Genomic DNA, 18044 nt, shown 5'->3' with positions numbered 1-18044 from the left:
GTGAGATTCTCTCAGCAGCCCAGTGTCTTTCCTTATGGCCCCTTCTTCTCGCTTCTCTCTACGCCCTGTCTATGCACTGGGGTTGAACCCAAAGCCTCCATCATACAAGGCAATGCTCTAATGCAGGGCTATATTCCCAGCCATTCTTTGGGAATTTTCTTTTTCTGGTAACTAACTGCTCTGGTCAGGTAAGACCCAAACCTTGATATCAAAGCTAGCTACTCCCACTCAACTATCCAATCACTACAAATGTAGCTAGTTTTCACTTATGGAGTGTCCAGAGCCCCATCTACCTTCCATTTGCCTCACACTGCCTTTATTTGCTTATTAATTTATATGTCTAATGCTTGTTTAGCACCTTCTCTGTAGAAGATGCTCCTTCAGGGGTTTGAAATACAGCAGGAAGCATTGGCAGGGAAAGACCAGCCTCCAAGAACTGAATGTCCAGGTGCAAAGGGGAGACACCTGATAAACCAGAAACTGAAGTAAATTGCTCTGTGTGTTGGAGGTTGGATGCTATAGAAAAGCAACCAGGGGTCAGGAGATCTGTGGGTGCTGAAGTTGCAGCTTTGAGTAGGATGCTCATGGTAGGCCTCCTGGAATATTAGAGAAAAGGATGAGAAAGAAATCCTAGGAACCTGCAGCTGGTCTTTGCTGCTTTGTGGGTTCTTCTTTTTCTCACTCTTAATCACCCTTATCACTAGATAGGAGAGAAAAAAAGGATAGAATAGGAGAGAGAGAGAGAGAGAGAGAGAGAGACAGAGAGAGAGACAGAGAGACAGAGAAAGAGACAGAGACAGAGAGAGACAGAGACAGAGACAGAGACACAGAGAGAGATGGAAAGAGAGAGAGACAGAAAGAGAGAGAGAGGGAGGGAGGGAGAGAGAGAGATAGAGATACCTGAGTCCTATTTTTTTCTTCTTGTTTCTTCTTTGAACATGACTACTAACAAACCACAACCAAACTCTACACCCTTACCCAGTGACCAGCAACCACCAAACCCACCTCTCGGGGGCCCTAGCATTTATATATGCCTGAAAAGTTTCCAGAATTCCAAACGATACACAATTGCAGAAACTGGCTGCAACTGGCAAAACCAAGCCTCTGCTAGAGCATGGGGCAAATCACAGTCAGCCGCTGCAGACAGTTCAAAGCAGCCCCACGTCCTTACACCTGGGATTAAAACAAACCACATCCTTATAATCTGCCCCACCCCCCAGTGTGTGTGTGTGTGTGTGTGTGTGTGTTAAAGAAATCAAGATTCCAGAATTCTCAATACAGGAACCATTCTAGTGGATTCATCAGCTTTTATGCCGGAACAGCTCGAGGAAGGTGTGGTCGCGGGGGAGGAAGCCCCATGATTTCTTTCCTGGATGGTTGCAGTAACTCTGAATGAATCAGGGAACATCTTATCCTTTTTCTACCTGGAAAACCTCTTTCTGCCTCCTTGTCTTTGTTATGGACACATTGCTGTCCAGTAACTCCAGACTAACTCGGGAGTAGCATGTGAAGACCACTTTGACCGGGTCTCTACCTGTCATTCTTACTTCAAATAATACTTCATCTCTTTCGTTTCTCAAAGTCATGGCCTCTGCTTGTGGCGTTCTCCCATTTGCTGTCCATCAAAATCTTTCTTGTTGAGGGCAGTTTGCTCTTGAGCCTCTGCACATTCCCCGGGCCAGAATCCATCTCTCTGGGGCCTGCCGGCCAGGAAGACATCTACCTATAGAGCACACACGGTTCTGGTTGTGCCATGGTTCCTTAGTGTGTGTTTGGCTCCTGCACCAGGTTAGAAGCCCCTGGGTCCCCTTTGTATTTTTGGATCCTGCTTGTGCTGTGGAAAGCTTCTGGAACAGTTCCATTCAGCAGGTTCTTCCTGTTCTGTTTTTTTTTCTTTTTGCAGATTGAAGCACTTGTGAAGGACATGCAGAACCCAGAGACGGGTGTCAGAATGCAGAACCAGAGAGTCTTGGTCACCAGTGTCCCTCACGCCATGACAGGTGATGTGGCTTATGGCTTGGTTGTGATGTGAAACACACACACACACACGCACGCACGCACGCACGCATGCACACACACACACACACACACACACACATACACGGGAGGACTGGCAAACTTGAGCACACAGGATGTCCTGGTTGCTTTATTATTATTGTTGTTGTTGTTGTTGTTGTTGTCAAGTTGACTTGAGCTAGACTTAACTAGAAAAAAGAAAGTCAATTAAGAAAATGCCTCCTGCAGGCAAGTCTATAGGGCATTTTCTTCTTTAGTGATTGATGTGGGCATGCTTAGCCCAGGGAGGGGGACAGCGCTGCTGCTGGGTCCTGAGTCGTATAAGAAAACTAGCTGAGCAAGCCACGAGGAGCAAGCTTGTAAGCGGTGCACTCCTGCGGCGGTTCCTGCCTTCAGGTTCCTGTCCTGGCTTCGCTCAGTGGGTTACGACATAAGATCCATCAATCAGATAAACCCATGTCCTCCCTTTTATCATAGCAGCAGAAAGCTAACCAAGACACAGCCCAACCGCCCACAGCCTGCCTGCACTTGTGAGTGAGGTTTTATTTCTGTTACGTGTAATCGGTGGCTGCTGTGTCATTCCAGCTACAGGGCTGAGATATATGGCTGTGCTCAGACAGCATTAAGTCTACAAAAGTAAAATATTTACTGCGGTTTGGCTGGGAAACGGGGCTTCTGTCTTTTTTCCGCTCTTTTAATCCACACTCAGACCCCGAGCTTTCCCTATGGAGCAGAATCCTTAGTTCCCCCTTGTGTGAGCGTTTAAAAGTACTCCAGACTATCACTTGGGGATGTTAGTGTGTGTGTGTGTGTGTGTGTGGTGTTACCCGTCCTTTGTGTCATGACCAGGCTTGTTACCTGCAGAAGCAAACAGCTTCTCGGAACCAGGGATTTGTGAGCCTGTGTTCTTGATCCTACCTATGACCTCACTGTATTTCTTGCTCTCCCAACCCCCCACTCTGCACATGTATGTAGTGGGTCAATCTTGGTCGCTGCTCTTTACATGTCTACTTTGTTTATTGAAACAGGGACCCTAACTGCCCTTGAGCTTGTCCATCTGTCTCCCCAGCATGCCAGCTGCCACACTTGGCTTTCAAAACAAAACAATCAATCAAACAAACAAAAAACCCTAGGTTGCTAAGCTCATGTGCAAAGCATTTTAGCAACTGAGCAGTCCACAGCACTTGGACTATGCATTTTTTTTTTCACACAAGGTGTCTCATGTTGCAGAGACAGACTGTCTGTCTCCCATCATCCTTCTGATTGCTTTGAATATGTTACTGTATAAAATAAAAACCCGACTTTCTTACAGGTGCTAACAGACATGGTCAGGGCTAACTCAGGCATTTACTACCCATCAGCCACTGCTGCATGCCTGGCCCCTGAGCAGCACAGGTTCATTCACCCCCTGCAACATTTCTCTCAAACAGTGAGAAAACTAAGACGAAGGTAGTGCATATCAAGGGCTCCTCCAGCGCAATTAATGGAAGACCCACTCTGGCTCATGGAGGGCAAAACAGCAATTAATCGGAGTGCTTCAGAGAGGTTCAGGGACACATGGGAGACTGGGACTCAAAGGGGCCCTGGGCATCCCGAGAGTGGAGACCTATGGGTAGGCTTCTCTCAGTGTTTAAGAGGCAGCTTGTCCTGGAAGGCATCCTGGTGGCTGTCTGTCCTTTCTGCTCTGAATTTGTTAACTCTGGACTAGAGGGCCCTTCAGTGGGAGGTTTTTATGTTGCTCAGAGTGACTGTGGGCATAAGGATACCTAAGAAGAACTTCGTTATATGAATAGGTGAATCAGTTCTGAGTTAGCTATGCCAAGAGCCTTAGACAGGAGTGGAACACCTGGGGCCTAATCCCTCAAGTGCCTCTTTCCCAGCCTGACCTCATTTTCTCACTGGAAAGTGGCACGGTCTAGGAAGAAGGTGGCAGGGATGAAAGAGGCCATGCTCCTGCTCCTAGTGGCAGATGTGTCACAGCTTATGAAAGTTGGCAGGCAGTGCCTTCTCTTGTATCTGACAATACCCAGGATAAAGTTAGGGGCAGGTATGACAACCCCTGTTTTACAGATGGGACTGTAGATCTATAACAACGTCCAAGCTGTGGGTGTGGCTCAGTGGTACAGCCTTTGCTCAACATGCGTGAGGCCCTAGGTTCAGTCTCCGGTATTGAAACAGTAAAAAGGTTGAGAACTAGTGCCCCTGGTACTGAGCCCATTCAGGGGTGACCTGGAATTTGAGTCTGGCTTTGGGACTTAGACTCCATCTTGTCCTATGTCAGTGTGTGTGTGTGTGGTGTGGTGTGTGTGTGTGTATGAGTGCATGTGAGTGTGTGTGTGTGTGTGTGTGTGTGTGTGTGCATGTGCATATGCACGAGAGATTGGGAGAGACTTGTCCATCTGCCCTGTCTTCACTTGGGTTCCACCTTCTGTAGAAACACACCATGAGGAAGGAGTCTCCCTCCTGCTAAGGCAGAGCCAATGATAGAAAACATGATGCATACAGCTTCTTCAACGGCAGGAGCCAGGGCTTCCAGGAACAGTCGGCTGTGGAGTCTGAAGAGCCAGCCACGCTGCCAGGCACAGTCCCTCAGTGCAGATGCTGGTGGCACTGTGAATTCATTTGGTCTATTTCAGGAAGCAGTTAAGTGGATGAGAAAGCCCTGGGCTCCTCAGTGGAGAGTACTAATCAGTTTGATGTCTGCCTGAGGCGGTCTTGCAAGCTGCATGCCTTTAAAGAGAGATGTGGCGTGGAATGTTGGTTAACACACGCAGGCCTGGGATTTTCAGCAGGATTGTAGATGGAGAATTTTGCTTTGGAACAACTTAGGTTGAGTCAAAGCTGAAGCACAGGAGGTGAGGATGTTTGTGAGCAGTAGTGCGTGGCGTGTAGGTACCGACAGAGACAGCAGCAGATCACCCATTTCAGCCGACAAAATACATAAGGAAGGGGTACAGGTTGTTCATACTTAGCCATAGCTGAATCAGGTAATTATGTCCAGGGAATGTAAGGAGTACACAATCAATCTCTTTGGAGGGCTACAAAAGAAATATTCTTTCTCCGCCTCCAAAGAGGGAAGTGTCATTTAGGACCTATAGTCACAGATACAGATGATAGGCTCTCAAGCTGTGACCTTCTCTGGCATGCTTTGGGGACCAGATTCTGCCTTTGGAATCAGGCTGAAGATGTGGGGAGTGTGGCCATTGCTGTTAATGGGTGCTGTTCAAGCTCGGGAGTTTGGTTTTGGGCATCTTGTCTTCAGAGACGCCATTGCTCTTGCACAGAAAGCATCTGTGAGGCCAGAGGCCTCAGGCTGAGAAATAAGCTCAGAACTCCCACATGTTCTACAGTAGCCTCAGATGTCTCTGGACTTATTTTGTCTCCACCCTGAGATAAACATAAATGCACAGGGATGTGTGCTGCTGTGTGCACCGTCTCTCCTGACTCACCCCTGCCCGCCTCTCCTGCCTTTCGTTTTATGCAGTCTTAGGTCTGTGCAGTTCGCCGGCCAGAACCTATGATTTGCAAGGCCGAAGGCGAAAGTACAAAGGGAGCCTACATTTTGTGTTCCAAAGTTTTGTATCAGCCTACAAGATGTTACTAAAATAGGTTCCCTCCTCCACTCAGATAAAAGTACCTTTGCAGCAGCTGTAAGGTTTGAATTTAGAGTTTTCTGGCTCTTGAGTGTCATACCTGGAGACTTAAATACAAGAGAACTATCTCCACCTTCAGACCTCCCTTAATTCCAATCCTCCATTCTGGTTCACTCCCATGTGTCTGAACTCCATTCAGAACCCTAGCTGGCCTAGACTCTGTTTTTAATATATGCTTCGATGCAGTCTGTTTACTGTTTACTTGATGGGTAGTGGTTTTAAACCATTTTTTATGGTAAAAAGATAAACACAGTGAGTGAGGTCAAGACTGAGTGTGGCTCTACTCAAGAGATGGAAACAGAATTATGAGTTCGAGACTACCTGGACCGTATAGAGTGATTTGAAGCTCAACCTGGGCAACTTCATAAGGCTTGGCAAAAAGTAAGCAAGCAGGCACCAAACAAACTTATAAACAAAAGGCAGTGCATAGTGGAGGAACAGCTGCAGATCTGGTGGGGCCATGTCTCAGTGGATATTAACTGTCTTGAATTATTTGAGTGAATGGGTGGAGTCACCCAGGGACAGGACCACCACGAAACAGTTAAGATGTATTTTGTGGAGGAGGGCATAGCGGTCCTGGGCTAGGTTAAGAGGTTATGACCAGATACATCTTCGTTTTGCAGGAGGTGATGTTCTGCAATGGATCATCCAGCGCCTGTGGATCTCCAACCTGGGTGAGGCCTTTGCTTATGCAGTTACTGGTTGCCGCGCATCCGGTACTAAAGGGGAAAGGCAAAAGGAGGCTTTACAGGAGTCACCAAGAAAAGCACATCTCAGTTGAAGAGACAGGAACTTCCTGGACAAAGCAGCCAGAGTCAGAAGCAAAGGCATGGGCTGGGGAGATGGCTCAATGGGTAAAGTCAAAAGCTTGGTGTGCAAACGTGAGGACCCGAGTTCAAACTCCTAGCAGCCGAGCAAAAGGCAGCACAAATCTGTTAGCCCTGCACTGGGAGTAGATGATGAGTCAGGAGAGATCTTGTGGGCTCGCCGGCCAGCCACCCCAGCTAAAACAGTGAGCTCTAGATTCAGTGAGAGACCTGGTCTGAAAAAATAAGGTGGGGAGAGATCAAGACACTGGACATGACCTCTGACTCACACACATGCTCATGCATACAAACTCATACACTACATTACATCCATGTACGTGCACATAAGAAATCAGACAAGCCTTTGAAAAGAAAAACCCCTGTCCCAGACCTCGCAGGACCTATTCTGTAAGGATAGGCTACCCTCGGAGTTTGGTGGTCACTGGCTGAACTGCAAATTCTTGCTTTGGTTCCATTTTTAACTTTTATGTGGAAACTCCTTCTCCCCAGAGGCACAGAACTTGGGCAACTTTATTGTCAAGTACGGGTATATCTATCCTTTGCAAGACCCCAAGAATCTCATCCTCAAGCCGGACAGCAGTCTCTACCGATTTCAGGTGAGCTTTAATCTTGACCTTACATGATAATGTGAGGTAGATCTTCCCTGGAAAGTTAACTAGTTGGCCTTAACATCCTCACAGGTCAGGAATTTAGAAATGGTACAGAGGTCTAAGGTAGGGTTCTTTCTCATCCCAGGCTGGGGATCCAAGAGTTCCCAGCTTGGTAGATCACCATGTGTTTCTTGTGTTCTTTTGTAGACGCCGTATTTCTGGCCCACTCAGCAGTGGCCAGCTGAAGACACAGACTATGGTAAATACTTCACTTGCTCATATGCCTCTGCTCTCGCCCAACACAATGCTTATTTGTGTGTTTCATCTGGGTGAAATTTGTCTAGCTGTCATTGTGACCTTTATGTCAGCTCACATCTGTATTGGAAGTGTCCCCAGAGGTGTGGGTTGGGGGAGAGGGAGGGAACCTAGCTGGCTGAACAGCCTTTTCTGGCTGCCTAGGGGGACTTGGAATTTGACAATGATGGAAATGCCTTTTTCCCCCAGCCATCTATCTAGCCAAGCGAAATATCAAGAAGAAGGGAATTTTAGAAGAATATGAAAAGGTACAAAGTTTTACAATGGAGTAGAATGTAGTCATGAGATATTTTCTCTCTCTTTTACATTACTACATCTATCTGTATGTCTTCCGGTTATCTACCCATCTGTCTTCCATTTATGTATTCTCCATTCTTTCATTATCCACCATCTATCCATTCATCTATCCTCTATCCATCATCCATCCATCCATCCATCCACCCACCCATCCATCCATCCACCCACCCATTCACCCACCTACCCATCCATTTACCCACCCACCCATCCATCCACCCACCCATTCACCCACCTACCCATCCATTTACCCACCCATCCATCCATCCACCCACCCATTCACCCACCTACCCATCCATTTACCCACCCATCCATTTATCCACCTACCTACCCATCCATCAGCCCACCCACCTACCCACCAATCCACCCACTTACCCATCCATCCATCCACCCACCCATCCATCCATCCATCCATCCATCCATCCATCCATCCTTCCATCCATCCACTCATCCACCTATTCATCCACCCACCCATCCACCCACCCACCCACCCATCCATCCATCCATCCATCCACTCACTCACCTATCTATCCACCCACCCACCCACCCATCCATCCATCCATCCATCCATCCATCCATCCATCCATCATCCACCTATCTACCCATATATATCCACCTACCCATTATTCAATCCATTTGTCGTCTGTCCATCCACATCCATTAATTTACATCTATCATCTGTGCATCCATCCATCCATCCATCCATTCATCCATCACCCACCTATCATCCATCCATCTACCTATCCATTGATTTGTTTACAGCTTACTGAAACATATGCTTTTTTTATCTATAGCTTCAGTTCTCTCTGCTGTAACTTAAGCCCTTGCCTTGGTGGTTACTGAGGATATTGTTTCTATCCTGGTCCTTTTGTTGCACTCAATTGAGATAACTTAATATAGATAATAACACACAGCCCTGGAGTTAACATACTTAAATTTAAATTTGTGGTGTGAAAGTAATAGGAAAGACATGTTTTTGGCTGAGTGAATCAGATTTCCTGAAGGACTTGCTGGAAACTTCAGAAGGTATCTTAGTTTCATTCTATTGCTATGTAAATATCATGAACAAAACATGACTGTGGGAAGAAAGCTTATACTTCCCAATCACAGTTCCCAAGGGACTTGGGAGGGACACCAAGGCAGGGAGTGGAGCAGAAACCATGGAGGGATAATGCTGTTTACTGGCTTTCTCACTGGCTATGCTCAGCTGATTTTCTATCACTACCTAGTTGAGGATCACCTGCCTAGGGAATGGTACTGCTCAAAGTGGGCTGGGATTCCTATATCAATTAACAATCCCAGAAGGCAATGCCCCACAGATATGCGCCATAGCCAATATGATCAACTGAGATCCCCTCTTCCTAGGTGACTCTAGGTTGTATAAAGTTGACAACAAAAATTAACCAGGACACACAGCTGACATATCTGGTAGAGGGCAATAATCTTTATGGGTTTTAATTCTTTAAAACTTGTCCACACCTGTCCACATCCATCCATTACATCAAGTCAGGGTTAATCTTCGTGAATTCTTTATTAGCATATGTTAGTAGGGAAAAATATTGTATTGTGATGGTTTCATACACACTTTGAAGGCCTTCTTACACTCTTCCTCCCCAATTCTCCTCCTCTCCTTTCCTATTACCCCCAGTATCCCCATACCTCCTTCCTAGTAGGCCAGTGTTCTGAGCTATTCCCTCAGCTCTTTTAGAAACTTTTTTTTTGAGACAGGGTCTCACTATGAATAACTATCCAGTTATTCAGACTGGATCCTCCTGTCTCAGCCTCTGCCACCCACCAGGCCTGTCTCTAGAATCTTGAGCCCCATTGTTGAATACAGTTTCCACCCTCACCCTCCACCTCCTTTCTTTTCAGTCAGGCCTGGGATACAGTTATTTTAAACAAAGCAGATGAGACCTGCTGCAATGGCATTTGAGAATTCTGTCTGGCCCCTTAGTGAGTGCTGCTTTGATGCCGTGGGAGTTGCTGGGCCGTGGGGTGCCGTGGGTATCCTTTGCTGACTTGATGCGTTCTGCCCTGCTGTTTGTCCTGTGAAGCTTACTGTCTCATTTTGTTTTTCTACTCTAGGAAAATTATGATTTCTTGAACAAAAAGATTAATTACAAGTGGGATTTTGTCATCATGCAGGCCAAAGAGCAGTACCGGTGAGTGGGAAGTGGGCACAGGGGCTTTCGAGTGGCAGTCCCTCCTCTGTCCTTCCTGGCTCCATCGTTTTATTTAATTTAAATCTTTGGTATGTGTCTGTGCTTGTCTCTGTGTGGACCCAGGCTGGAAGATAACTTTACTGATCCATCAGGTGCCGGCTTCCTTATTATTTGAAGCCGAATCTCTCATTGACTTGAAACTTTCTAGTCCTAAGTAGTCCAGGCTGGCAGGCCAGAGAACCCCAGGGATCTGTCTGTGTCTCCCTCTCCATTGCTGGAATTACAAGTATATAAAACCATCCTAGCTTAAAACATTAATTTATCTTTAATGTGGACTCTTGGAGTATCAGACTCAGGTTCTCATACTTTGGAGGCGAACACTTGGCCAACTGATAAGCATCCCATTCCTCTGTTTCCCTTGCTTCCAATCAGCCTATGATGAGCATCTGTGTGATGGACTCCAGGCTAGGGTCAGGGAACAAAGGCCACAGTCCTGCAGGTCAGGGAGACGGAGGAACAGGCCAGCACATGGTACCATGAGATTAGGGTCATGAACACGGTTCTGCAGAACACAGGAGCTGTGGAAATAAAATCTGTAAGCTATGGAAGTTGTTGGTGGTGGGTAAGAGAGAAGAGGAGGAAAGAGAGGATGTTCCAAGCATGTAGAACTAAGTAGACAGGAGAGTGTCCTGTGTGGGCATCTTCTGTGGCTGGAGCAGAGTATGAAGTGTAAACTGATCAACACCTTATTCCCCTGAACACCTCACAGACCCTACATGGTTCACTTTTTGCTAGTATCATGTCTACTGTAGGCCATTGGCAGTGTTGACATGCCTTCTCTTACTTCAGGACCCAGAACGGCAAGTCTAGGAACTGAAGCGAGACCCTAGTGCACAGAAATGAAGCATTTATTTTGGCCCCAGTTTGGGGTTACAGCCCATCACAGCAGGGAAACCATGGCAGGAGCGTGAGGCAGCCGGTCCCACTGCGGCCACCCTCGGGAAGCAGAGATGACTGCTGGCACTCAGCTGGCCCTGTCGGTTCTTATCTGCACCGGCCAGTGATGGTGCATCCCACCCTCGAGAGGGTTTGTCCCACCTCAGTTAAACTTCTCTGGAAACTCCCTCATGGCCATGGCCAGAGAGTTGCCTCCTAGGTGATTCTAATCCAGTCAAGTAGACAATAAAGACTGACGGTCATGCTCCTGTGGGGGCACTGGTAAGAGATTTGGAATGCTCTCTTAGTCACTAACATGTTGCTGACTGACAAAGCAATGTGAAGGGAACATTCTAACAGGCCACTGACATTTGTTTACAGACTTCCTTTGGTGTTCACAGGTGCCATCTTATCTTCATTTGGCGTGGCAGAAGCGCTCAGGTCATAATTATCGTCCCACCTTATCTTTTTAGTTGGGAAACTGAGGCTCGGAGAGGCTAAAATTACTTGGTCAAGGTCACTTGGTTGAATAGAATGATTAAATTCTATTCAGCACAGCACTTTTGCATTCTGGTGGGTTCCAGCCCTAAGTTGGGCCCAGGAGCACAGAGATGGAATTGTGTCTCTTTTCCCAACCCCTCCATGCCCTCTTCTACTTCTGTGCTCTGAGTGGGATAATCCCAGTCACCCACACACGCTGACATCACCCTTCCAGGAGCTGCCACTCAGAGCCTTCTCAGTGGTTCTCAGGCTTCTTTGCCAGAAGCCCTAGATAAGTCTGAGTACCCAGACTCTTCGGAGACCCCTCCCCTCCCCGCAATGCAGGTGCTGTGGAACAGGAGATTCCTAAAAGGCTCTTCTGAAACACCAGTTTTCCCTTAACTCCCTGACTTAACTCTTCCTTTTTTCGTCCTCTTGTGGCTAAGTGACTAGCTCTTTCTTTTGTGGTCCAGCCTCGTAAATTTCACACGCAATGCCTGACACTCTAGTGGTGGAAGTCAGCACAAAACTCCACCTGGTTCGAAGGGGGAGGGGAAACAGGGCCCTCCATCCGCAGGAAGGGCATGGAGACCCATATCAGAATTGCTACAGAGACCATCCTTGTTTTTGCTTTATGGTTTCTACACTGTTTCCTCTCAGTATGAACATAAACAAGTCTATTTACTTGAGTACCCATGTAATGCTTAGACTAAGAGCCACTCCAAGGCTGGGGCTATGTTTTGACTCCCAGTAATTGGAACATAGTAGGAGATCAATAAATCCATGAATGAACAGAAGATTAAACAAATGGGATTTCGAACAAAAAGCCATATGAGCAATTAAATGAATTCCTTATTTACTGGCTATTTGGGATTGCATCTGTCACAGCTCCCCTGCCCTCTGCACGGAGTGGCTGATGAGTAAACCCAGAAAGGCCCTCTGGGCTCATTAAACACTGGCCCTATTTACAAGACTGACTCGAATTATAGAAACCAAGCAGACCTCGGGGTGCTTGTGGTCCATCCTCCCTAGGACTCAGGATGGTTAAGGTGGTGGGAAATCCATTAGGTTGTTAAGGGAGGACGGGGGCAACAGTGCTTCTATTTAATTTCCAGAGGAGGTTGGTAGGACACCCTCCTGGAACGGTGCTGCTCATCCATCTGGCTCTCTGGATGCGATTATGTTCTTCACAGAACATTAATGGGGAAATAAATCCACCGGCTCTGTCGTGAGGAGGGTGTGCGTCATCTCATTCTGCCCGTTGCCTGGGAAAACAGGCGCTAATAGATGTGGGCACAGCTAGCCTCGGAGGTGGGGCTGAATGGTACCCTTGGCATGATAATGAGTGCTTCTTCCCTTCTGGAGGGGGAGGCCCGGCATCACTTCCTCCTGAGGTGGTAAAGGGGAGACGGTTAGACAAAACACGAGAACCTTTTATAGTCCCCAGCAGGACCGAGAAAAAGCTATGACTTGTCACCACCTCACTGTGACAGAGAAGGACAAACAGGAGAAAACAGGACTTCCTGAGACCCTGGGTGCCCCAGCACAGCTCTGATGTGGATTGATAACCTGCCTGTCCAGATGTTGATCGTATTTTTGCCAAAGCAGGAAAACCAGTATGAAGCCAGGGAGGCTAAATGATCATGTCTGCTCCCTCCATAGTGACTCTTGGTGACAGATCTGATTCTGGAGCTGGGCATGGTGACACCATCTAAATCATCATAGCCTAGTACCATGAAGGAGTAATGGAACACACCCTCAACTCCCAGAGATAATGTAACCCCGGCGGGGCCTTCTACTCTGCCTCTTGTTTCACCCTTCATACTAAACGGTGATAGACAAGCTGTAAGGACCCCAACAAGACAAGGAACCTCACCAAGTTGTGGGGTTGGGAAGTTCCCTGGGAAAGCTAACTAGGATTGAATGAGTCTACACACGTTGCAACTGCACCCGGAGCAGAAGTGTGATGTGCTGGCAGTATTTTCGGTATTTGTTATCATTTATGGGATGTCTGCATTTTTTGAGCAGGTGGGGAAAGAGGTCCAGGTCATCAAGAATGGGGGTCATCTTAGACCTAAAGATGTGAGGCGCTGCTGGCCCTGAACATCGCCTTTGATTTGTTTTAGGACCGGAAAGGAAAGGAACAAAGCAGACAGGTATGCGCTGGATTGCCAGGAGAAGGCGTATTGGCTGGTGCACCGAAGCCCTGTGAGTATGGCTCCCCTCTCTCCTGATCCGCCCTCCACCCCTCCCCATACTGTACTCACTTCATCACAGCTGCCTCTGGCTTCCCACCTTCTTGTCACCAACAAGAGCTGGATTAGCTGGAGGATCTGCCTGGTGTGGGCTGCCTTGTACTGTGTCTTCCGGGTCCTCGCAGCTTGTTCTGTCAGTGTTAAGTACCAAGCAACCGGAATCGACTCGTCTTTCATACGGGTTTGTGATTTTGGTTGCCGAGGCTCCTTTCTTTGGGGGGAAGAAAGGTCTGGGAACACAGGTCCCTAATGAGAAAAACCAAGACACCTAGAGCAGACAGAGACAGCCTGCGCATCTCCAGCTCTATCTGTTCCTCCCTGGCCCAGGCCAGCAGCCGGGAAGGAAGGAAGACAGAAGGGCTGAGCATGCGTGCAAGCTTCTCATTGCTTGGAGCACCTTACTTCTTTAGCTTCTGGACTTCTTTTTTGTTGTATGTGTATGAATGGTTTGCATTCACGCATGTATGGGCACCAGGTCTGTGCCTGGTGCCCCAGAGATCAGAAAAGGGTGTCAGATCTTCTGGTGCTGGAGTTACAGATGTTTCTGGATCACACCTGTATATGGTGCTGGGAGTAGAACTGGACTCCTCTGCACGAGCAGTGGTAACCACTGAGCCATCTCTAACCACTGAGCCGTCTCTAACCACTGACCCATCTCTACAACCCAACTTGGGGACTTCTGATGGCGCCAACTGGGCTCCAAGAGACAGGCTGTCCATAATGGATGTAACCTATCCCAGCTTGGTAATTGGCAGATTTCCCAGCATCCCACTAGAGTCACCTCAGCTGCCTCAGTTTCCCTCTGGGTTACAGGAAGCGTGAGAGTTGACAGAGACTCAAGAAAATGAAACATTAAAAACACTATTTCTCCTCCTCTTTTATTACTGGAAGTGCTCAGAACAGGAAGTGAACTGAGCCAGGAATGGTATTAAAGACTGACCACCATCCCGTCAGCGTCTGGCCAGCTTGCTCGTCTTTGTATATCTCCAACAGATTTTTCTTAAGGTGTAGCCACCATAAGGTGTATGATTTGAATGTTGTGTTGCTGAAGCGAGAGTTCTGGGCTTGATTCCCACATAGCTTGATTAGTTTATCTTTGCTTCAGGGGTCGTCTTTAGGAAAAACACTAATCTTTAGGTTCCTGGCCCAGATTGAGCCCAGAGTCCTAGAGCTTTGGGGCCTCCATGGTGGAAGCTTTGAGGGAGAGCTTGTTTTGTGAATTTTATATTGCTGGTGTGTTCTAGAAGCAGCTTGTTGAGGCTGAGAGGAAATGTACCTTCACACTTTTTCTCTGAGATGGCCCTTGGCTCCTTGGCACCAAAGCAGAGCCATTTTTTATTCTTCCAGAGTGGAGAATGGCTTCCCATGGTGCATGCGGAGTCCATGATAGGAATCCATGTGGCTGCCGTCCTTGCCAGCCTTACTGTTGGGCTGCTCAGTGAGCTGCGAGGACTCCCCCACTGCCTTAATGCCTTATCCAGAAGGCCCAGAGAAAGGAAATGTGGAGTGGACCACCCAGATTCTCCTTAGTTTTCCTGGTGTAAGCCCTTAGCTTCCACTGGGAGGAGTGGCTGAGTTTTCACTACTGATACCACCATTACCACCACTACCACCAACTGCCGCCACCACCATCACCATCATTACCACCATCACCACCACCTACCACCATCACCACCACCACCACCATCACCACCACCATCACCACCACCACCATCACCACCACCACCACCATCACCACCACCATCACCACCACCATCACCACCACCATTACCACCACCACCATCACTACCACCACCACCATCACCATCACCATCACCACCACCATCACCACCACCACCATTACAACCATCATCACCACCACCACCACCATCACCATCACCATCACCACCATCACCCCCCCCCCCCCGCCATCATTACTTGTCATCAGCATGTCTGACCTGAGTTGAAAGCTCACGCTTTTTGCTCTTCGTCCTTTATTTCCCCTTTGCGGTCCCTTGTAGAAAGCAGTGTTCCTTTACTGACAAACCCACTGGAACCCAGGGATGCTGTAAATCACCCAGCTACACATCTCATACATGTCAGAGGATCTGAACCCACACACTTTTAACTATGTGGCCCTCTCTCTTAGTCCCTACACTTTTTTTTGCCTACTGTGACAATGTCACCCGATGTCCTCATGTGTTCTAGTTTGTTTGTTACCTTCTGAGTCACCGATGCTCTGTAAACATAAGTATTTGTGTTTAAACAAGCTTGGCTGCTCTGATAGCATAGGGGGCGGGGACTAGTTTAGAATGAAGTTTTTAAAGGCTTGGGGGCAGTTTTAAAATGCAGAGAACATGAAACTGTCCCACCTGTCTGGCCTCCTCAGTTGAAACCCAGGTAGCATCAGGAACAAAGCAGGACTGTATCAGGGCTGCTGTCACCTACTCTTCTCGGATACTCTTCACCTCTTTCTGGCCAGCACAGGGAAGATGGTTTTCTGTCCAAGGAACATTTCCCCTGGAATAGAGCAATCTGTCTGACAAGCTTAGGGAGCCCTGGAGCCCACAGACTGCCAGACTGTCTCCAGGAGACCCAAACAAACCTCAGCACAGTGGGAAAAGAGCCAACTACAGCAAGCCAAGCATTTGGTTCTGTGGATGCTGAACAGGAGCTCTGTGGACCCACTGTGGCCACCTGTTAGAGTGTGACGTTGTCACAGTTACCAGATGATCTGCTAACTTGTTCATTTGTCATGTGTGTGTACACGTGAGTATCTGTGTGTGCATATGCATGCATGTGTATGTATGTGTACATGCATACATGCATGTATGCATGCATGTGTGTATGTGTGTACATGTGTTCATGTGTGTTATACGTGTGTACATGCATGCATGTATGTGTGTGCATGTGTGTATGCACATGTATATGTGTGTGTATGCATGCGTGTGTATGTGTATATGTGTGTGTGTTGTATATATGTATGTTTGCTTTTGGGGGGCACACATGTGTCTGTATGCATGTAGAGGCCAGAGGTTGATGTCAGAAGACATCCTCCCTTGCTTCTCCACCTTATTCATTGAGGTGTGTTCTCAAAGTCAAACTCCGAGCTCACTGATATGCCTAGTCTCACTATCCAGCTTGCTCTGGTGACCACCATGCCTGGAATTACAGGCCGGCTATTACAAGCCATCTGTCATTCATGTCATTCTAGAGATCTGAACTCTACCCCTCATGCCTGCATAGCAAGAGCTTTAACCACGGAGGCTGCTCATTTGTCTCATTCTTATCGGTGAGATTCTCGCTGAGCCTTGATTGCCAGGAAAAGTGTGTTGGGCACATAATGCCAGATAGACAACACTGAGTTTGTGTTGTGTGTGCACCTGAAAGAAAAGATGCTGTATCCAGAAAAGCGTCACCGGTAGAAGGTGTTCAGACATGAGCAGTACTCTTTGACTCTAATGGATCAAAATACAGACCTAAGTCCCGCTGGCACTGCCAGTGACTTGGTGTCTTCTTAGGGTCCAGCCCACGGCTTTCTGGGAAGAAGGTATTTTCAGGCCTCGTATCCTAAGGTCAAGCGAATGTACACTAAGCACTCTTCACTACAGCCATACACAGAGACATCAACAAAGAAGGTATCTGTTCTCCACTTCCTGCTGAGGTTGTGCTAAATGCCCCGCAGTGGAGAATGGCAACATAACTTAAATCAGATGTGATAGGCATTTGCGAAGCCCTTAAAACGATATGGAAAAAGACTATTCATTAACCTAGAAAATAGTCTGGAATGTAGTGCTGTTTCACAAAGCAGTATGAGACCCTTGACAGAGACTGGTGGTAACTAAACAAAATCAGCATAACGTTTAGATGGTTATTTTATATTCGATGATCTTGGGGCAATGGGGGTACTTATGAGCCGGGACAGACGCGGTTCATGATCTCAAGGAACTTATTATAGGAGTGGATAGCCAAACCATTATGCAAATGAGTGAATGACAAACAGAATGCCACACAGTCTTGTAGAAGAAAAGCATCTTGCTTCAGACCAGGCGCCAGGAGACACCTCCTCACAGAGCTGACACTCACATCGAACTGTGCTTGGAACAGACTCTAATTCTTCAACCTAAAATCGTCTCCTTGTTTCGGCCTCATTTTCCCTCCCTTTCCTCATTTTATCATGTTTATAAAACAATGTAGTGCTCTGTTCATCCTGTGACCCACGGGCCAAAGGGTCTAATGCTTTGGGGAACAGAGTGGTGACCAGGGAGAGGATTAGAGAGTGGATCCTGTGACCGGTAGGCTGGTGCCACCCTAGCGTTCCGGCTCCTGCTGACGTCACTATCAGACTACCTCTTTTGTTATTGCCCAAAGGATGTGAAGAGGCGTCATGCCCTGGTGCTCATGGTTTCTGCAGTGGAAGGAGGGAAGCTCATAGCTTGCATATGTCTGGGGAGACACCAGGGTAGAAGGCATCTGCGGGCTGCACCTTAGTTGGCTAGCTTTATTTATTGTGCAATGACAATCTAGGTAATCTTCA

The 18044-nt window shown here is 47.5% G+C and overlaps 1 protein-coding gene across 2 annotated transcripts in view; it reads left to right on the top strand.

Annotated features, from left to right (window-relative positions):
* Positions 1 to 18044, top strand: part of RGS9 (regulator of G protein signaling 9) — a gene marked incomplete at both ends in the record, with an annotated part of 66742 nt that overhangs the window by 13008 nt on the left and 35690 nt on the right. For both annotated transcript variants that reach the window (XM_080923294.1, XM_080923293.1), the window contains 7 exons: positions 1904 to 2000; positions 6293 to 6343; positions 6986 to 7092; positions 7294 to 7345; positions 7591 to 7649; positions 9781 to 9857; positions 13400 to 13481. In XM_080923294.1, the coding sequence (XP_080779420.1) occupies positions 1904 to 2000; positions 6293 to 6343; positions 6986 to 7092; positions 7294 to 7345; positions 7591 to 7649; positions 9781 to 9857; positions 13400 to 13481 (525 nt within the window). The remainder of the gene's footprint in view (positions 1 to 1903; positions 2001 to 6292; positions 6344 to 6985; positions 7093 to 7293; positions 7346 to 7590; positions 7650 to 9780; positions 9858 to 13399; positions 13482 to 18044) is intronic.

The sequence above is a fragment of the Micromys minutus genome, assembly GCF_963924665.1.
Source record: "Micromys minutus genome assembly, chromosome: 10".
In the NCBI taxonomy this organism is placed as follows: Eukaryota; Metazoa; Chordata; class Mammalia; order Rodentia; family Muridae; genus Micromys; species Micromys minutus.
The sequence above is the reverse complement of the archived record's forward strand: the minus strand, read 5'-3'. Positions and strand labels throughout refer to the sequence as shown.